Source organism: Aspergillus oryzae, chromosome 4 (genome assembly GCF_000184455.2).
Source record: "Aspergillus oryzae RIB40 DNA, chromosome 4".
Taxonomy (NCBI): domain Eukaryota; kingdom Fungi; phylum Ascomycota; class Eurotiomycetes; order Eurotiales; family Aspergillaceae; genus Aspergillus; species Aspergillus oryzae.
This window is the reverse complement of record NC_036438.1, coordinates 1,860,769-1,873,161: the sequence shown is the minus strand read 5'-3', so window position 1 is coordinate 1,873,161 and position 12,393 is coordinate 1,860,769. Positions and strand designations below refer to the sequence as shown.

The following is a 12,393-nucleotide window of genomic DNA, read 5'->3' as shown; positions in this document are numbered from 1 at the left end:
CACATTTAACAAAAACGGGGGTGAGGGACGTGTGTCGGTCGACGTCGGAGGCGCCCTTCTAGCACACCGTAAACTTGAAGTAGCAATTGACAGCGACCAGTCGAGGCATCCAAGGACGGAGCTATAAGATTCCTAGGTTGGTGAGTTTCGCAAAGCGCTCCTTGCGCGGCGGTGCTTAAGCTCTTGACGGGGGGTTTGGCTCTTCCAAAGTCCGCCGCAAGCACGCGGTTGTTTTGGTCGTGGCGCGTGGGGGACTCGCGCTAAGCCTTTTTGGGATTGACATCGTTGAGTCTATTACTAGTATATTTCAGACTAACTCTTGATCTACAAGTCTCTGGCATTAAATTACTTTCCAGCAAAAGACCAAATAGATGGAACATTGACCCGAAAATGAAAATAATTTGACATGGAAATATATATATTCAGAAATATCTAACATGTACACACCTATCGATAACCGACCCTCATAATCCATCAATACTTGTTAGTGGCAATGCAGACAACTGTGCTAGATAGTTGCTCAGAACGAATTATACCAGACCCTTGAAGCCACACCGGAACGCCTTAAATGAACGCTTCTCACTTAATGGACAAGACTCATGCAAACTCAGACGCATCGGTTGGTGGAGCCAAGCTTCCTTCGATTCGGCGCTTGGCAGCCTGCATCTCCTCTACAGTGACGTTTTCTGCCTTCTTCGGCAGGTCAGGCTCATATTGAGGAACATCAGGATGGTGACCCACAGACATTCCCACTCGAATCTAAAGCAGAGGCGGGTGATATTAGCAAAGACGGTCCAGAACCAGTAAGGGGTAAATGAAGGAACTCTTACCAGAGTCTCGAGAGGGCCCTTCGAGTTGTCTACCAGGTCGCTGTCAAAGTTCACCATTCCGTCCTCGAAGAGAAGTAGAAGGGTACTTCCACCGAATTTGAAGTATCCCAGTTCTTCACCACGAGTGACTTTCTCCCCAGCCTGACGGGTTATTACTGTACTTCCGACCATCATTGCTCCAACACAGACCACCATGACACGGCCATGCGCAACCGAATCGATGGGGACAAGGACTCTAACATTCTCTCCATAGACATCTAGTGCGGAGCGGATAGCCATCGGGTTCACTGTGTAGTATTCACCTTCGATGGTTTTGGGCGTTCCCATGACGCCATCCACAGGAATATGGAAACGGTGATAATCCTGGGGTGCAAGACGGAACACTCCTAAGCCCCCGTTCTTGTAGCGGTGAACGTCCTCTGGGTAAGCATCACCCAGAAGTCTCTCAATGCTGAACTCCCTTCCCTTGACCCAGACGCTGGTTGCTTCGTCAAGACGGTCGAAAACAACTGATCGGCAATCAGCTGGGGACACAACAATCCGTGGTTCGTCCGGAGCCGAGCAAGGTCGAGCGCCTGGCTTCAGTTCGCGATAGAAAAACTCATTAAAAGTCTTAAACTTCTCTAGGGGAAGAAGAACCTCGGACAAGTCGAGTTGGTGGAAGCTGATGAAGTCTTGAATTTGACTTGCGGAAGCGGGGTCATCATATTTCTTGCCTTGTTTGATACTTAGCGACTTGAGAATTTTGCGAACTGCAAGAATGGTTAGCTTAATCCAAAACTCCCGATAGTGAATTGGAGTGAGCATACTTCTCTTTTTCTCCATCTCTCGGCTCTTCAGCCCCTTATACAGCAACCGGATACCAAGACGAACATAGACGCTCATCCGCTCCTCATTGATTTGTCCCGTAATTCGATCTTGAACAAGAATATTCGCGGAGTTGGCACCTAGCTTGTAGCCTCCATATGAGATTTTCGTAATCACTTTAGAGTACCATTTGCGCTGCGCTTGACTTGAGGTCACGAAGCCACCCATCACGAGGTTGTCGACTTGTCTCCAGTCTCGACTAGCACAAGTAGCGATGTGTGTGATGATATCGGCATCTGAGCGTTTTGCGAGCCGTGGTTGATGACAAAGGGGACATTCGCGAAGTTCAATGACATGCTCTTCGCCACGTTCATCACCCAAGTCATCAGGCTGAAGGTCTTCCTCATTCGTGATTGACTGCTCTTCACTGGATAGTGTAGGTATGGCTGTTCTCTGAGGGTCAGCGTTGACGGGCATGCCTGTGCTTGATTCGAGGGTGAGATCATTGTCGTCGCTGGATGGCTCCTCGCTGTCTTGACTGCCTGTGGATGGTGTTGGAGTGAGTCTCCTGCCGGCTGTCCTAGAATCTTTCTGCAGTGCCTGCAGGGTATCTTCCAAGCAGATTACAGCTTGATCGAAAGTCAAATCCATCGTCTCGCTGGCCTCATTCTCCGCACTGAATCGCTCGAAGAAGCTGTCAATGGTTGATTCCTTCAATGTGGAACCAAGGGTATCAAGCATCGTAGTTAGCTCGACTTTGTCAATGCGGCCGCTGTCGTCAGCGTCATATTGCTTGAGCATTAGTCTCCAAAACTGCTGCCGGAGTGCACGGTAGGGCATGTATTTGGCCTTGATGAATAGCTCTGGAGAATGCTTGTCCTCCCATCTTTCTTTGTGCTTCATCAGCAGCGGGATCCGATATGTTTCCAGACCCTCTCCTTCAAGAGGAGCAATCACGCTGCCCTCGTTCTGAACTGATGTCGGCGTTGTTGACAAATAGCTACTGCTACCCTCCTCTGGGAGTGATGAAGGAACTGATGTCGGGATCGATTTCGGGGCTGATGGTGGGGGTAGTGTCGACTGCTCCTGCGCGGCTTGGTTCGACAAGGAAGCTGTAGAGCTTCTCGACCGCACCAAGCCTGGTCTTGACAATTTTGATAGGCTGCTAGTCGATGGGGATGGGCTAACCCCGATCTTGATCCCGGCCTTATTGTTGGAGAGAGACTCGGTAGACCCTGTAGGATCAAGCATGGGGTCCAAGAACTTATAGAGCCCGGTCTCCGGGTCTGACTCGGGAGCAGACTGGATCAATGTTTGAAGTGGGAAGCTAGCCGAGGCAACGAAGTCGTTCCCGGAGAACTTGTCTCGGTCCATGACTGTAAAACTGATGGTATAAGACTGCTCATGCTTCATAACTTGGAAGACCATTTTCTCGTGATATATTGGATTGAGATTATGGCGCACAACCGGAGTCCGAAGTGTCTTTCTTCCTAGTGAGGTCACAACGAACGGGTCCATATCAAAGGAAGTTCGCGTCACTGTAGAATAGGTTAGCCGGGATACTTTATCTAAAGACCGATGTTATCATACCATTGCGTTCCGGTGGGAGATCGGTCACCTTGACAATCTCCATGAACACGATGCCTTGTACCCCATTGCCCGCACCAGAGAACTGATACGCCCTCGCTGCCAGCGACTTCCGCCGGAGTCGCGCGAGACGTAACCTTCTCCGGCGCTTCTCGTTAACATCGGGTCTTCCCAAGTCATCAACCTCATCAGATATGTCTTCATCTCTTTCGGCTTCGTCCGATATGGTCGCCGGGATCTGCGGATAATCATCGTCTTCCTCCCCACAGCCGATCAGCGTCTTGAACTTCTGGTAGGTCTCGCTCGGAGGGGCTGTTGGATTTGCAGTATCGACAACTGAAAATTGAAGTAGAATCTCCCCTGAGATGTCGTTGTCCTTCTTCTTTCCCGATTTGCGTTTCGACGTAAGGGTATACCATTTAGGCTTGTGCGCCTCATCAGCCTGAACGTCCGAGGACTCCGGTCGGTCTAGCCAACACTCACCTGCTGATGTATCTGGCCCTCGGCGAATATTTCTTCCAGAGGAATGTCGAACTCGCCCATATAATCTTTCCCGAACCGATCGTGATCCCAACAGATACACTCGAGTAATGGCACACCGACGATCGGCATTTCAAAGGTCACGTTCCATTCTGGGTTCAGGGTCTTCGGGACCATTGGTGTCGATTGTCGCGCATCTCCAAGTGTGACAACTAAGTACTAGTAATCGAGCCATGGTTAGTTACAATTCCGGGGGGTTTTGAACGATTGAAATGCCAGGGAACCACTTACCGGATCGCTCGTCCCGTTTCGATCTTTGGCTGCAAGACATCTCCCCTATTTATCGAACGCTCAGCATGCTAGTCCTCGCAAACCGAAATGCACGAAGATAGTATAACCCTGCCGGTATCCAGGGGTAGGTCGCACTCACCCGTAACACAACCACCTTCAGGACCAGCGGCTTGGCGTCTGGTATCCTCATGGGACTGGTACTTCTGCTTTGTCCGGGAGTAGGAGTATTACTCCGTGAAGTTAAATGAGTACTGAGCCGTTGTGGCAACGGTAACCGCACCATGATGGCCGTCGAGTGGGGGAAAGTAGTGAGACGGAGATGGAGACGGGACACGTCGCGTCAACAGCAGAAGCTGACGAGTTAAACGGAAACAAGGACAGGATATACGAAGCCAATCAATTAAGTAATATAATTGAGAATATTTTGAGAGGGTATGAGTTGTATATGGTTGATCAGTAGGCAAAGTAGTAGGCAGACGTCGCTCCAAGTCCGGAGACGTCGCGGGTAGTGTCAAGTTTCTGGGTCGATCGAAGATCTAGCCGGGACGAACCAAGAAAACAATCAATAAGACCAAGACAGGAGTACCACAGTTTGAGAACCGGAGAATCAAAGGCACAAAGAACAATTGCTTGTTTCGAGACAGTGTTACGGGGGGAAAAGAGCGAGGGAGTGGGTAGATGGGCGAGAGAAGTGGGCGAGCTAAAGGGCAGTCCGTCGTCCACAGCTCACTATGAGGTCTGTGATAATTCCAATAAACCAGGAGTTTTCGCGTTTGGGTTTTTTGAGGGGAGGGATTTAAATTACTGGGTCTGCGACCTAGATTAATTTTTTTTCTTTTTTTTTTTTTTCCCTCTCTTCGGTATTTTGAGTTGCTGTAAGCTTATTTATTTCATGATCTAGGGATACTGTCCAACATTTATATGGTGTGCATATCTACTACTAGTAAATAACCACCAAAGCAAGTTCATCATCACTGCATAATTCTGGGGGTCCTGTAAGTCTCCAACCAAACCACAGAGCTTCTAAATAAATCTAAGCAGTAATCAATCAGATGGATTCCTACGGAACCTTCGGTTAGCAGACTTGGCACTAGCCATCCCCAACGACGTCACTTACTGGTTCTCAACTGTGATCCACCCCTTTTCATTGTCTCCACTCGGTTGAATTGAATGAGTTTGATGTTCTACTTGAGTACAAATAAATGTGGCTGCCTAATGTGGCTAAAGCGTTACCGTACTCTTACTGCATTCGGTACAGCTAACCTGATGTATACTCCGTAACATTCATCCAATCTTTGACAGGCCAAAAGCTGAGGTAATGTGCATCCGGTCTTGAGTTTCTTAAAAAAGAAAATGGATCACAATACGGGAGTGTCCAATGGAGAAACAATGAATATCACAATAAAAGAAATCTATCCCAAGGACCCATGGGCATACACCCCTTACCTCCCTGGACACATTTTCCCATCAGTAGAGTTGGTCAACTATACTTTAGGTTTGATTCCCAACAAATACCGCGGGAGATTAAATTAACTCTTCCTCTCACGTAATCTTCGTTGTGGCTTTACTCTTCCCTAGGTTCCTCTTGGATTTTACCCTAGATAAATGTCTCACCGTTGCAAAATTACATGACAGGCACTTAAAATATCTCAAACAGCGCCCCCTTGCAACAGCAGTACCGTTTTTCATCTGTCCAACATTCTTTCCTCATTTCCGAAAGCCCGAACCTCATTGTCTTCTACATATCCTGCACCGGACACGCCAATCTATCTACGTGGTTGAATACACCCTACTAATCCATAGTGCATAGCCAAGAAGAACGAAGCCCCCCTGTGCGTGCATAAACCTGCATATACGGACCAATCCAGTCTAGCGTGGCAGTGACCCTCTCTCAGCATCTCTTTTTCCCTTATCATGGATTGAGGGGTAAAAGGGTGTAACAACATTGCTTCAAAATCACTAAATTTTTGGGCCTGTTGGCCCCTCTGCCCCGCACTTGTCATGCAGTGTGCGGTGCGAAGTGACGTCGATCGCAGATGATCAACCTGCTTGTGATGATCAAGACATCAAAGGACGTCTTCAACGGGTGGTGATAAAGAGCATTGTCAACGACTTATACATTATTTAGAGGTATCATGACCCCTCCTTTACTCTTTGTTTCCGCGGTACAGTTTGAAGATGGAAGTAGACCGGTATTGCTTTTACTGCCGAGCTAAACCTGACTGATCGACTGGGATGAACAAGCCGAGGCAAGTATGACTCTTTCACTCTCACCGAATGCTCCTAGGTAGAGAGCACCAATTATTGCTATTCTATTGTCTTTGATACTGTCACACGATAGATTCCTCTGTGGAGGTCACACCTTTGCAAGCTATCCCTCGGAGAGGATAGTCACAGATTGACTACTAATTGATAATCTGAATGTTGGCAGCAGAGTAAGGCCCAGAAAAAAAAAAATCAAAGAGGCCAGAAAAATTAGTCCTGTCTGCGCTGGTTGGTCCTTCCCCAAACTTCGTCGGCGTTAGCCTTCCCCTTGGTCTCCGGCACCCACCAGTAGATGAAACTTCCGAGGAGACAGGCCATCGCTGCAAAGATCCAGTAGATCTTGCCTCGTCCGCCCAACAAATCGTTTAACATCGGAAAAAATTGTGCCACGATGAACGTGGCAATCCAGTTCGCTCCCAGCGCCCAGCTCTGTGCGGCGCCGACAGCCTCCGGGCCAACGAGTTCAGAGGCTAAAATGAAGGGGACTGGGCCTAGACCGGCGGCGAAAGAAGCAACGAAAAGTAGAACTGCTATGGCGGATAAGGCTTTCAGGTTGAAGTAGATGGCTAGCGCCAGTAGGACGGAATTAAGACCCATGCCGCTGATACTTAGAAGCAGGCAGGAGCGTCTACCAATCTTATCAGGTAGTGGTGAGCAGGCCAGAGTGATTACAAGATTGATAGCCGAGATGATCACCGACAACAGGGCTGCAGTGGTGGGAAGGATGGTCTGTAAGAGGGAAACGCTGTACATGATGATGCTGTTGACACCAGTGAACTGCTGGGAAACCATGACTCCGACCACTGCAATGATGGCAGGGCGGTAAAAAGAATCAGTAATAGCTCGCATCATGGTAACCGGAGGTTGCTTGGGTGGCATATTTCCAGATGGGGGTGATAGTAGGGACTGCTCTTCCCCAGAGCTGTGTTCAGGCGCTGCAGATGTTCTCCAGCCTTCAACCTCTGGCTCGATGTCTGCATCCCTGCCCCGTATACGTTGTAGCACCTGTCTAGCCACATTCCCTTTCTGGTGATCTGCAAGCCAGATGGGGCTTTCTGGGACTAAGAAGAGGCCCAGAAGCTCAAGGCATCCGATCGCGCCAGCAATTGCAAGTATAACTCTCCACATACTTCCTTTACTCAAGAAGTAACCAAGGGACTGTGTCAACAGAATACCGACATTAGTCATGATTTGCGTAAAAGCGCCGAAAAGACCCTTAGCACTAGGAGGAGCAATCTCAGAGATATATATCGGACCCACGACGATAGAAGCGCCCGCACCAACACCAGATAAAAGCCTACCCATACTCAATACGGGTATACTGGGCGCAAATGTTTCTGCTATAGGGCCTAGGATGAAGAAGATGGTGGTCGCTCGCAGTGTGAACAAGCGGCCATGCTTGGTGGAAACTGGACCTGCCAGGAGAGCCCCTAGCAAGCCCCCAAGGGTGTATATAGAGGAGACCAGGCCGAATTGGGATGGGTTCATAGGTATGCATTGCGGGAGACCCCGTGTTGTTGTCGAATGGATGCTTTTCCGCTCGCAAGTTATCACGGCCTGGGGGGCATTGAGCTCAGCCTATCATAATATATTGTCAGCCGATGTATTGAAGCCTCCAGCATAGACCAAGCTCCGTGTAATACCAAATGATATCCGAATTGAAGTGGCCCCAAAGTTGTGATAAACACAAGGTAGATCAGGTACGGAGTGACCTTTGACCCGCTTGATCCACCGAGGACCATGGTGTATATGCTGATAGAAGCTCTTTTTACTTTTCCGAGAGCTTTTTAAGTTGTTATGGGTTCATTGATATTGATTGGAGATTTGATGATTAGTTGTTGAGGTGGAGTCCTCTTTATCTCACGGGATGGAATGACGTTACCTGGATCCTTATCGTATCTATCGGGATAAGGAAACTCCGTCGCGGGAGGATTAAATATAGAACGGGACCTTTTTAATCTATTGTTTCTCCATACTTTTTGTCCAGTATGAGTTTGTTATAAGTGACCCTTGCCATTATTATCGTTAGTTTTTATTGCTCCGGATATAGATACATGTGTATTCAGTTAATTTGCACCAGTGGCTTATTGAGTGGACTTCTTGATGTGTAATATTAGCCCGTTGCATCCAGACATACACATACTAAGCATTATAGGTAGCACTTCACAGCGACACTTTAATTTACATAATATTTGGAAAGTCGGTCCTGGCTAGTATATATACTAAATCTGAACTCTTTAGAGAGTTGTCTCATTGTCCAGGCCGTGTTTTAGCCATCCTTGGAACAGTCCAGAGCACCTGCTCCGAATTAATTACCAAATCCCGTAAGGGATATGTTATACGAATGCGCCTCGACTAATAACTTGCTAATTTACGCAATAGGAACCTGCAGTCGGGCGTAGTGGATCTGAGGATGTATACGAGACTACAACGTGACGCCACAAAAGACCGAAATACGATCCCTACTTTACCGTTCTGGGACTAAAGAAGATAATACCAGGCAGCATCATTCGAATTCCTTCTCTCTAGTATCCTATAAGTAAGACAAAACTAACCATGCTATCTTCCAGTGCTTTTAGACATCAGCGTTACTAGTTATCCTTCTATCGTATCGACTAACACTATGAAAGCTGGCGAATATATATACAAGAAAGGAGATGAAGGCGAAGATATTCTTACCGATGTGTACTGGTCAGAAATATCCTCCAAGCGTAGCAGTCCTATTGGTTGGTATATCCCTCCGTAGGTGATGAGATATTCTTCATTGACTTTGGTTATACAGCAATTATCTACCATGCGGGTGGTTTTGTCAAATGGTCCAAAGACGTCGTTCCGAAATCAGAGATCTCTACTCTAACAGATCTAGGGTTTGTGGTATTAGTACCAAACTACAGACTATGTCCACAAATCTCTGTCTTCAATGGGCCGATCGCGGATTCTAGAGACTGTTTGGTATGGGCAGCCAACGAGCTGCCCGGGTTGTTGCAAAATGAGTCAGTGGAAGTAGACCGGAATCGAATTGTTGCTATGGGACACTCTGCAGGCGGGACATTAGCTCTATTGATGGTGCGTCCGATCTATGAGACATGCAGAGGCAGGGCAACACTGTCTAACCGAGTAATAGGGGTCTGCACCGGAAGTCCCAGTCAAAGCGGTTCTTGACTTCTATGGCCTCAAATACTTTTCTGATCCGACGTGGCGACTACCTATTCCCGAATTTGAACAATCACCCTCTTGGTCACAGGAGTACATTGACAAGATTTATGAGGGGCACCAAGTTTCCGCATCGCCGCGCTTCTTGGGGGATGGTACTCTTCCTCCGAGGGATGCCTGGTTTGCTACTCATATGAAACAGGGAACCTTGTTGGACGAACTAGTCAAGAATGAAGACAAGAGTACTATTGACGGTACTGTTCGGTTCTCGACCTTGTTTCCACAAACCATGTTTATTCATGGAACAGCTGATAAAGTGACGCACCATCGTTTTAGTGAACGGGCTCATGAAGAACTGAAGAGGTTGGGGGTCGTTACAGATCTATTGCTAGCAGATGGTGAGGATCATGTGTTTGACTTGACCTTGGAGGAAGACGATCTGAAGTTTGTTCAGTATGTCTTACCAGGGTTGAAGTTCCTTGCCCGGGCAGTAGGATTGCTGTAAATAGTGAAGATATAGAGCTGTAAGTGACTGATACATTGCATGATTGAATGGATTGAATGAACAAATAGCCTATGAGACTGTGCGTATGTAGAGCCAAGATACATTGCATGATTGAATGGATTGAATGAACAAATAGCCTATGAGACTGTGCGTATGTAGAGCCAAGATACATTGCCCTTATCACGCGTTATCACTTGAATTATTTTGATAGGTGTATATACAGAGTTAGTAGGGTTATGGTAAGGGAAGAACCATATGATTGGTCAATTTATTATTATCGCTGACTCATCATTTAGAGCATAAATCCAGATGCAAACAAATACAAATCAGCGATCGTCTTCAGCTTCTCAGATCTCCATACCATTTTTCTCCCTATCGCCATTATTACTGCATCCTGCAGGTCTCAATGGTCTAGCGGTGGAGCTGACCCCCCGTACCTCCTTTTTATCTTCGTGCACTGTTCGCACCACACCACTCACTGGGTTCCATGGGTCTGTCTCCTGATTCATTGAAGCTAACCCTCGGCCATCTCCACATTCGCCTCTTGCCTCTCTCTCTCCATGAGTCTGACAAACCCACCCTCATCATCCGGCCCGTTAACTGCTTCGTCCAGGCCCACTGCGGCCACCGTCAGCCAGAGTCTGTCTCTGAAAAAGAACCTGCAGGCCGCTGTTGATGGTAATACCAGTTATTATTATCTTCTATTATAATCCTCATTATTTTATAACTTGATACCTTTTCATTCTCTTTGTTCAATCGATTTTCTTTTTAGGGTTGCCATGTCGCGATGTGCCCTGATTGAGTGAAGGATATTCCTGTTTGCAATCGTATGAACACCTATAGTACCTCTTCTATATAACACCTTCACAAAGAAGGCGATCAGTTGTCTACCAAGATCTTCTTTGCATTTTTCTTTCATCATGTTTGGAAGGAACTTCCCGTTTTTCAACTCTATCGGCGGGTTTTATCCACGTGGTAATGGCTTTCCCTGACTGGCATTGGATTGAAAGAGTTCCAAATCCCGTTTCCCCTCTTGACGACTCTTTGTTTTCCCTGGAAATTATTATCGGTACTATGTTATAGTATTTGGACTGTTGATTTAAACATTGCGAGAAATGACTGTTGGAAGCTAACGCTATTATAATGTTAAAAGAGCACCTAGATCCAAGGAAGCCGTCTGGAACTGGATATACCAGCAAGGTCCGTGTCCGCGACAAATACCACATCGTGGGATTCATTAGCAGCGGCACTTACGGACGAGTCTACAAAGCCCTTGGCAAAAATGGTCAGAAGGGTGAATTCGCAATCAAAAAGTGGGCAGGATCCGTCCGTTATTTCGTTAGTCTCGGATCGCTGACCAGTCGCAGGTTTAAACCGGATAAAGAGGGAGAGATCATCCAATACACCGGCCTCTCACAGTCTGCCATCCGGGAGATGGCCCTGTGTTCCGAACTGGATCATGCCAATGTCGTACAGCTAGAAGAGATTATTCTCGAAGACAAGGCCATTTTCATGGTCTTCGAATATACAGAACATGATCTACTTCAGATCATCCATCATCATACGCAACCACACAGACATGCTATTCCGGCCCCAATGGTCAGGTCGATTTTGTTTCAACTTCTCAACGGCCTACTCTATCTCCATACCAGTTGGGTATTGCATCGAGATCTGAAGCCAGCCAACATCCTAGTTACGTCGAGTGGCGCCATCCGTATTGGGGATTTGGGTCTGGCTCGTCTCTTCTATAAACCCCTCAACTCTCTCTTCTCGGGCGATAAAGTCGTCGTCACGATTTGGTACCGTGCTCCGGAATTACTGATGGGTAGTCGTCACTACACCCCGGCCGTCGATCTCTGGGCCGTCGGATGCATTTTTGCGGAACTTTTATCCCTTCGCCCCATTTTCAAAGGAGAGGAAGCCAAGATGGACAGTAAGAAAACAGTGCCCTTTCAGCGTAATCAGATGATGAAAATCATCGAAATTATGGGTCTCCCCACCAAAGACATCTGGCCGGGTATAGTGTCGATGCCCGAATACTCCCAACTCCAATCCCTAGCCATGTCACGTGCTCCAGGCCATTTCCCCCGGTCTTCGAACTTGGAAGGCTGGTATCAAAGCTGTTTGAAAAATGGCGGATATGCCACCTCGTCCGGTGCCGGGACCCCTGGTGCCGACGGATACGATCTCTTATCGAGACTGCTCGAGTATGATCCCACCAAGAGGATAACTGCGCAGGAGGCACTGGAGCATCCATATTTTAAGAATGGGGGTCCTATCTCCGCCAACTGCTTCGAGGGCTTTGAGGGGAAATATCCGCACCGTCGTGTCACCCAGGATGATAATGATATCCGGTCTGGAAGTCTACCTGGTACTAAGCGGAGCGGATTACCGGATGATAGTTTAATGGGACGCGCCTCGAAACGGCTCAAAGAATAACCTGATCCTTGTCGATACTTTGAGAGCCTATCTATA

General features: G+C 47.6%; 4 protein-coding genes across 4 annotated transcripts; 2 read left to right on the top strand and 2 right to left on the bottom strand.

Moving 5' to 3' along the window:
* Positions 1-597: 597 nt before the first annotated feature.
* Positions 598-4,278, bottom strand: AO090012000733 (putative phosphatidylserine decarboxylase Psd2; the record flags this gene model as incomplete). Its single annotated transcript, XM_023236603.1, has 7 exons — positions 598-759; positions 831-1,582; positions 1,640-3,175; positions 3,228-3,666; positions 3,708-3,923; positions 3,996-4,040; positions 4,135-4,278. 7 exons carry the CDS (start codon positions 4,276-4,278, stop codon positions 598-600), a joined length of 3,294 nt encoding a protein of 1,097 aa, XP_023091512.1.
* A 2,192-nt stretch (positions 4,279-6,470) lies between these two features.
* On the bottom strand, positions 6,471-8,002 carry AO090012000732 (putative MFS glucose transporter; the record flags this gene model as incomplete). The annotated part of the gene is made up of 2 exons (XM_001727646.3): positions 6,471-7,838; positions 7,904-8,002. The coding sequence occupies 2 exons, from the start codon at positions 8,000-8,002 to the stop codon at positions 6,471-6,473; spliced, it is 1,467 nt and encodes a 488-aa protein (XP_001727698.1).
* An 881-nt stretch (positions 8,003-8,883) lies between these two features.
* On the top strand, positions 8,884-9,918 carry AO090012000731 (alpha/beta hydrolase; the record flags this gene model as incomplete). The annotated part of the gene is made up of 3 exons (XM_001727645.3): positions 8,884-8,986; positions 9,043-9,326; positions 9,385-9,918. The coding sequence occupies 3 exons, from the start codon at positions 8,884-8,886 to the stop codon at positions 9,916-9,918; spliced, it is 921 nt and encodes a 306-aa protein (XP_001727697.1).
* Positions 9,919-11,061: 1,143 nt separating this feature from the next.
* ssn3 (cyclin-dependent serine/threonine protein kinase SSN3) lies at positions 11,062-12,357 on the top strand (the record flags this gene model as incomplete). Its single annotated transcript, XM_023236602.1, has 1 exon — positions 11,062-12,357. The coding sequence occupies one exon, from the start codon at positions 11,062-11,064 to the stop codon at positions 12,355-12,357; it is 1,296 nt and encodes a 431-aa protein (XP_023091511.1).
* Positions 12,358-12,393: the final 36 nt, after the last annotated feature.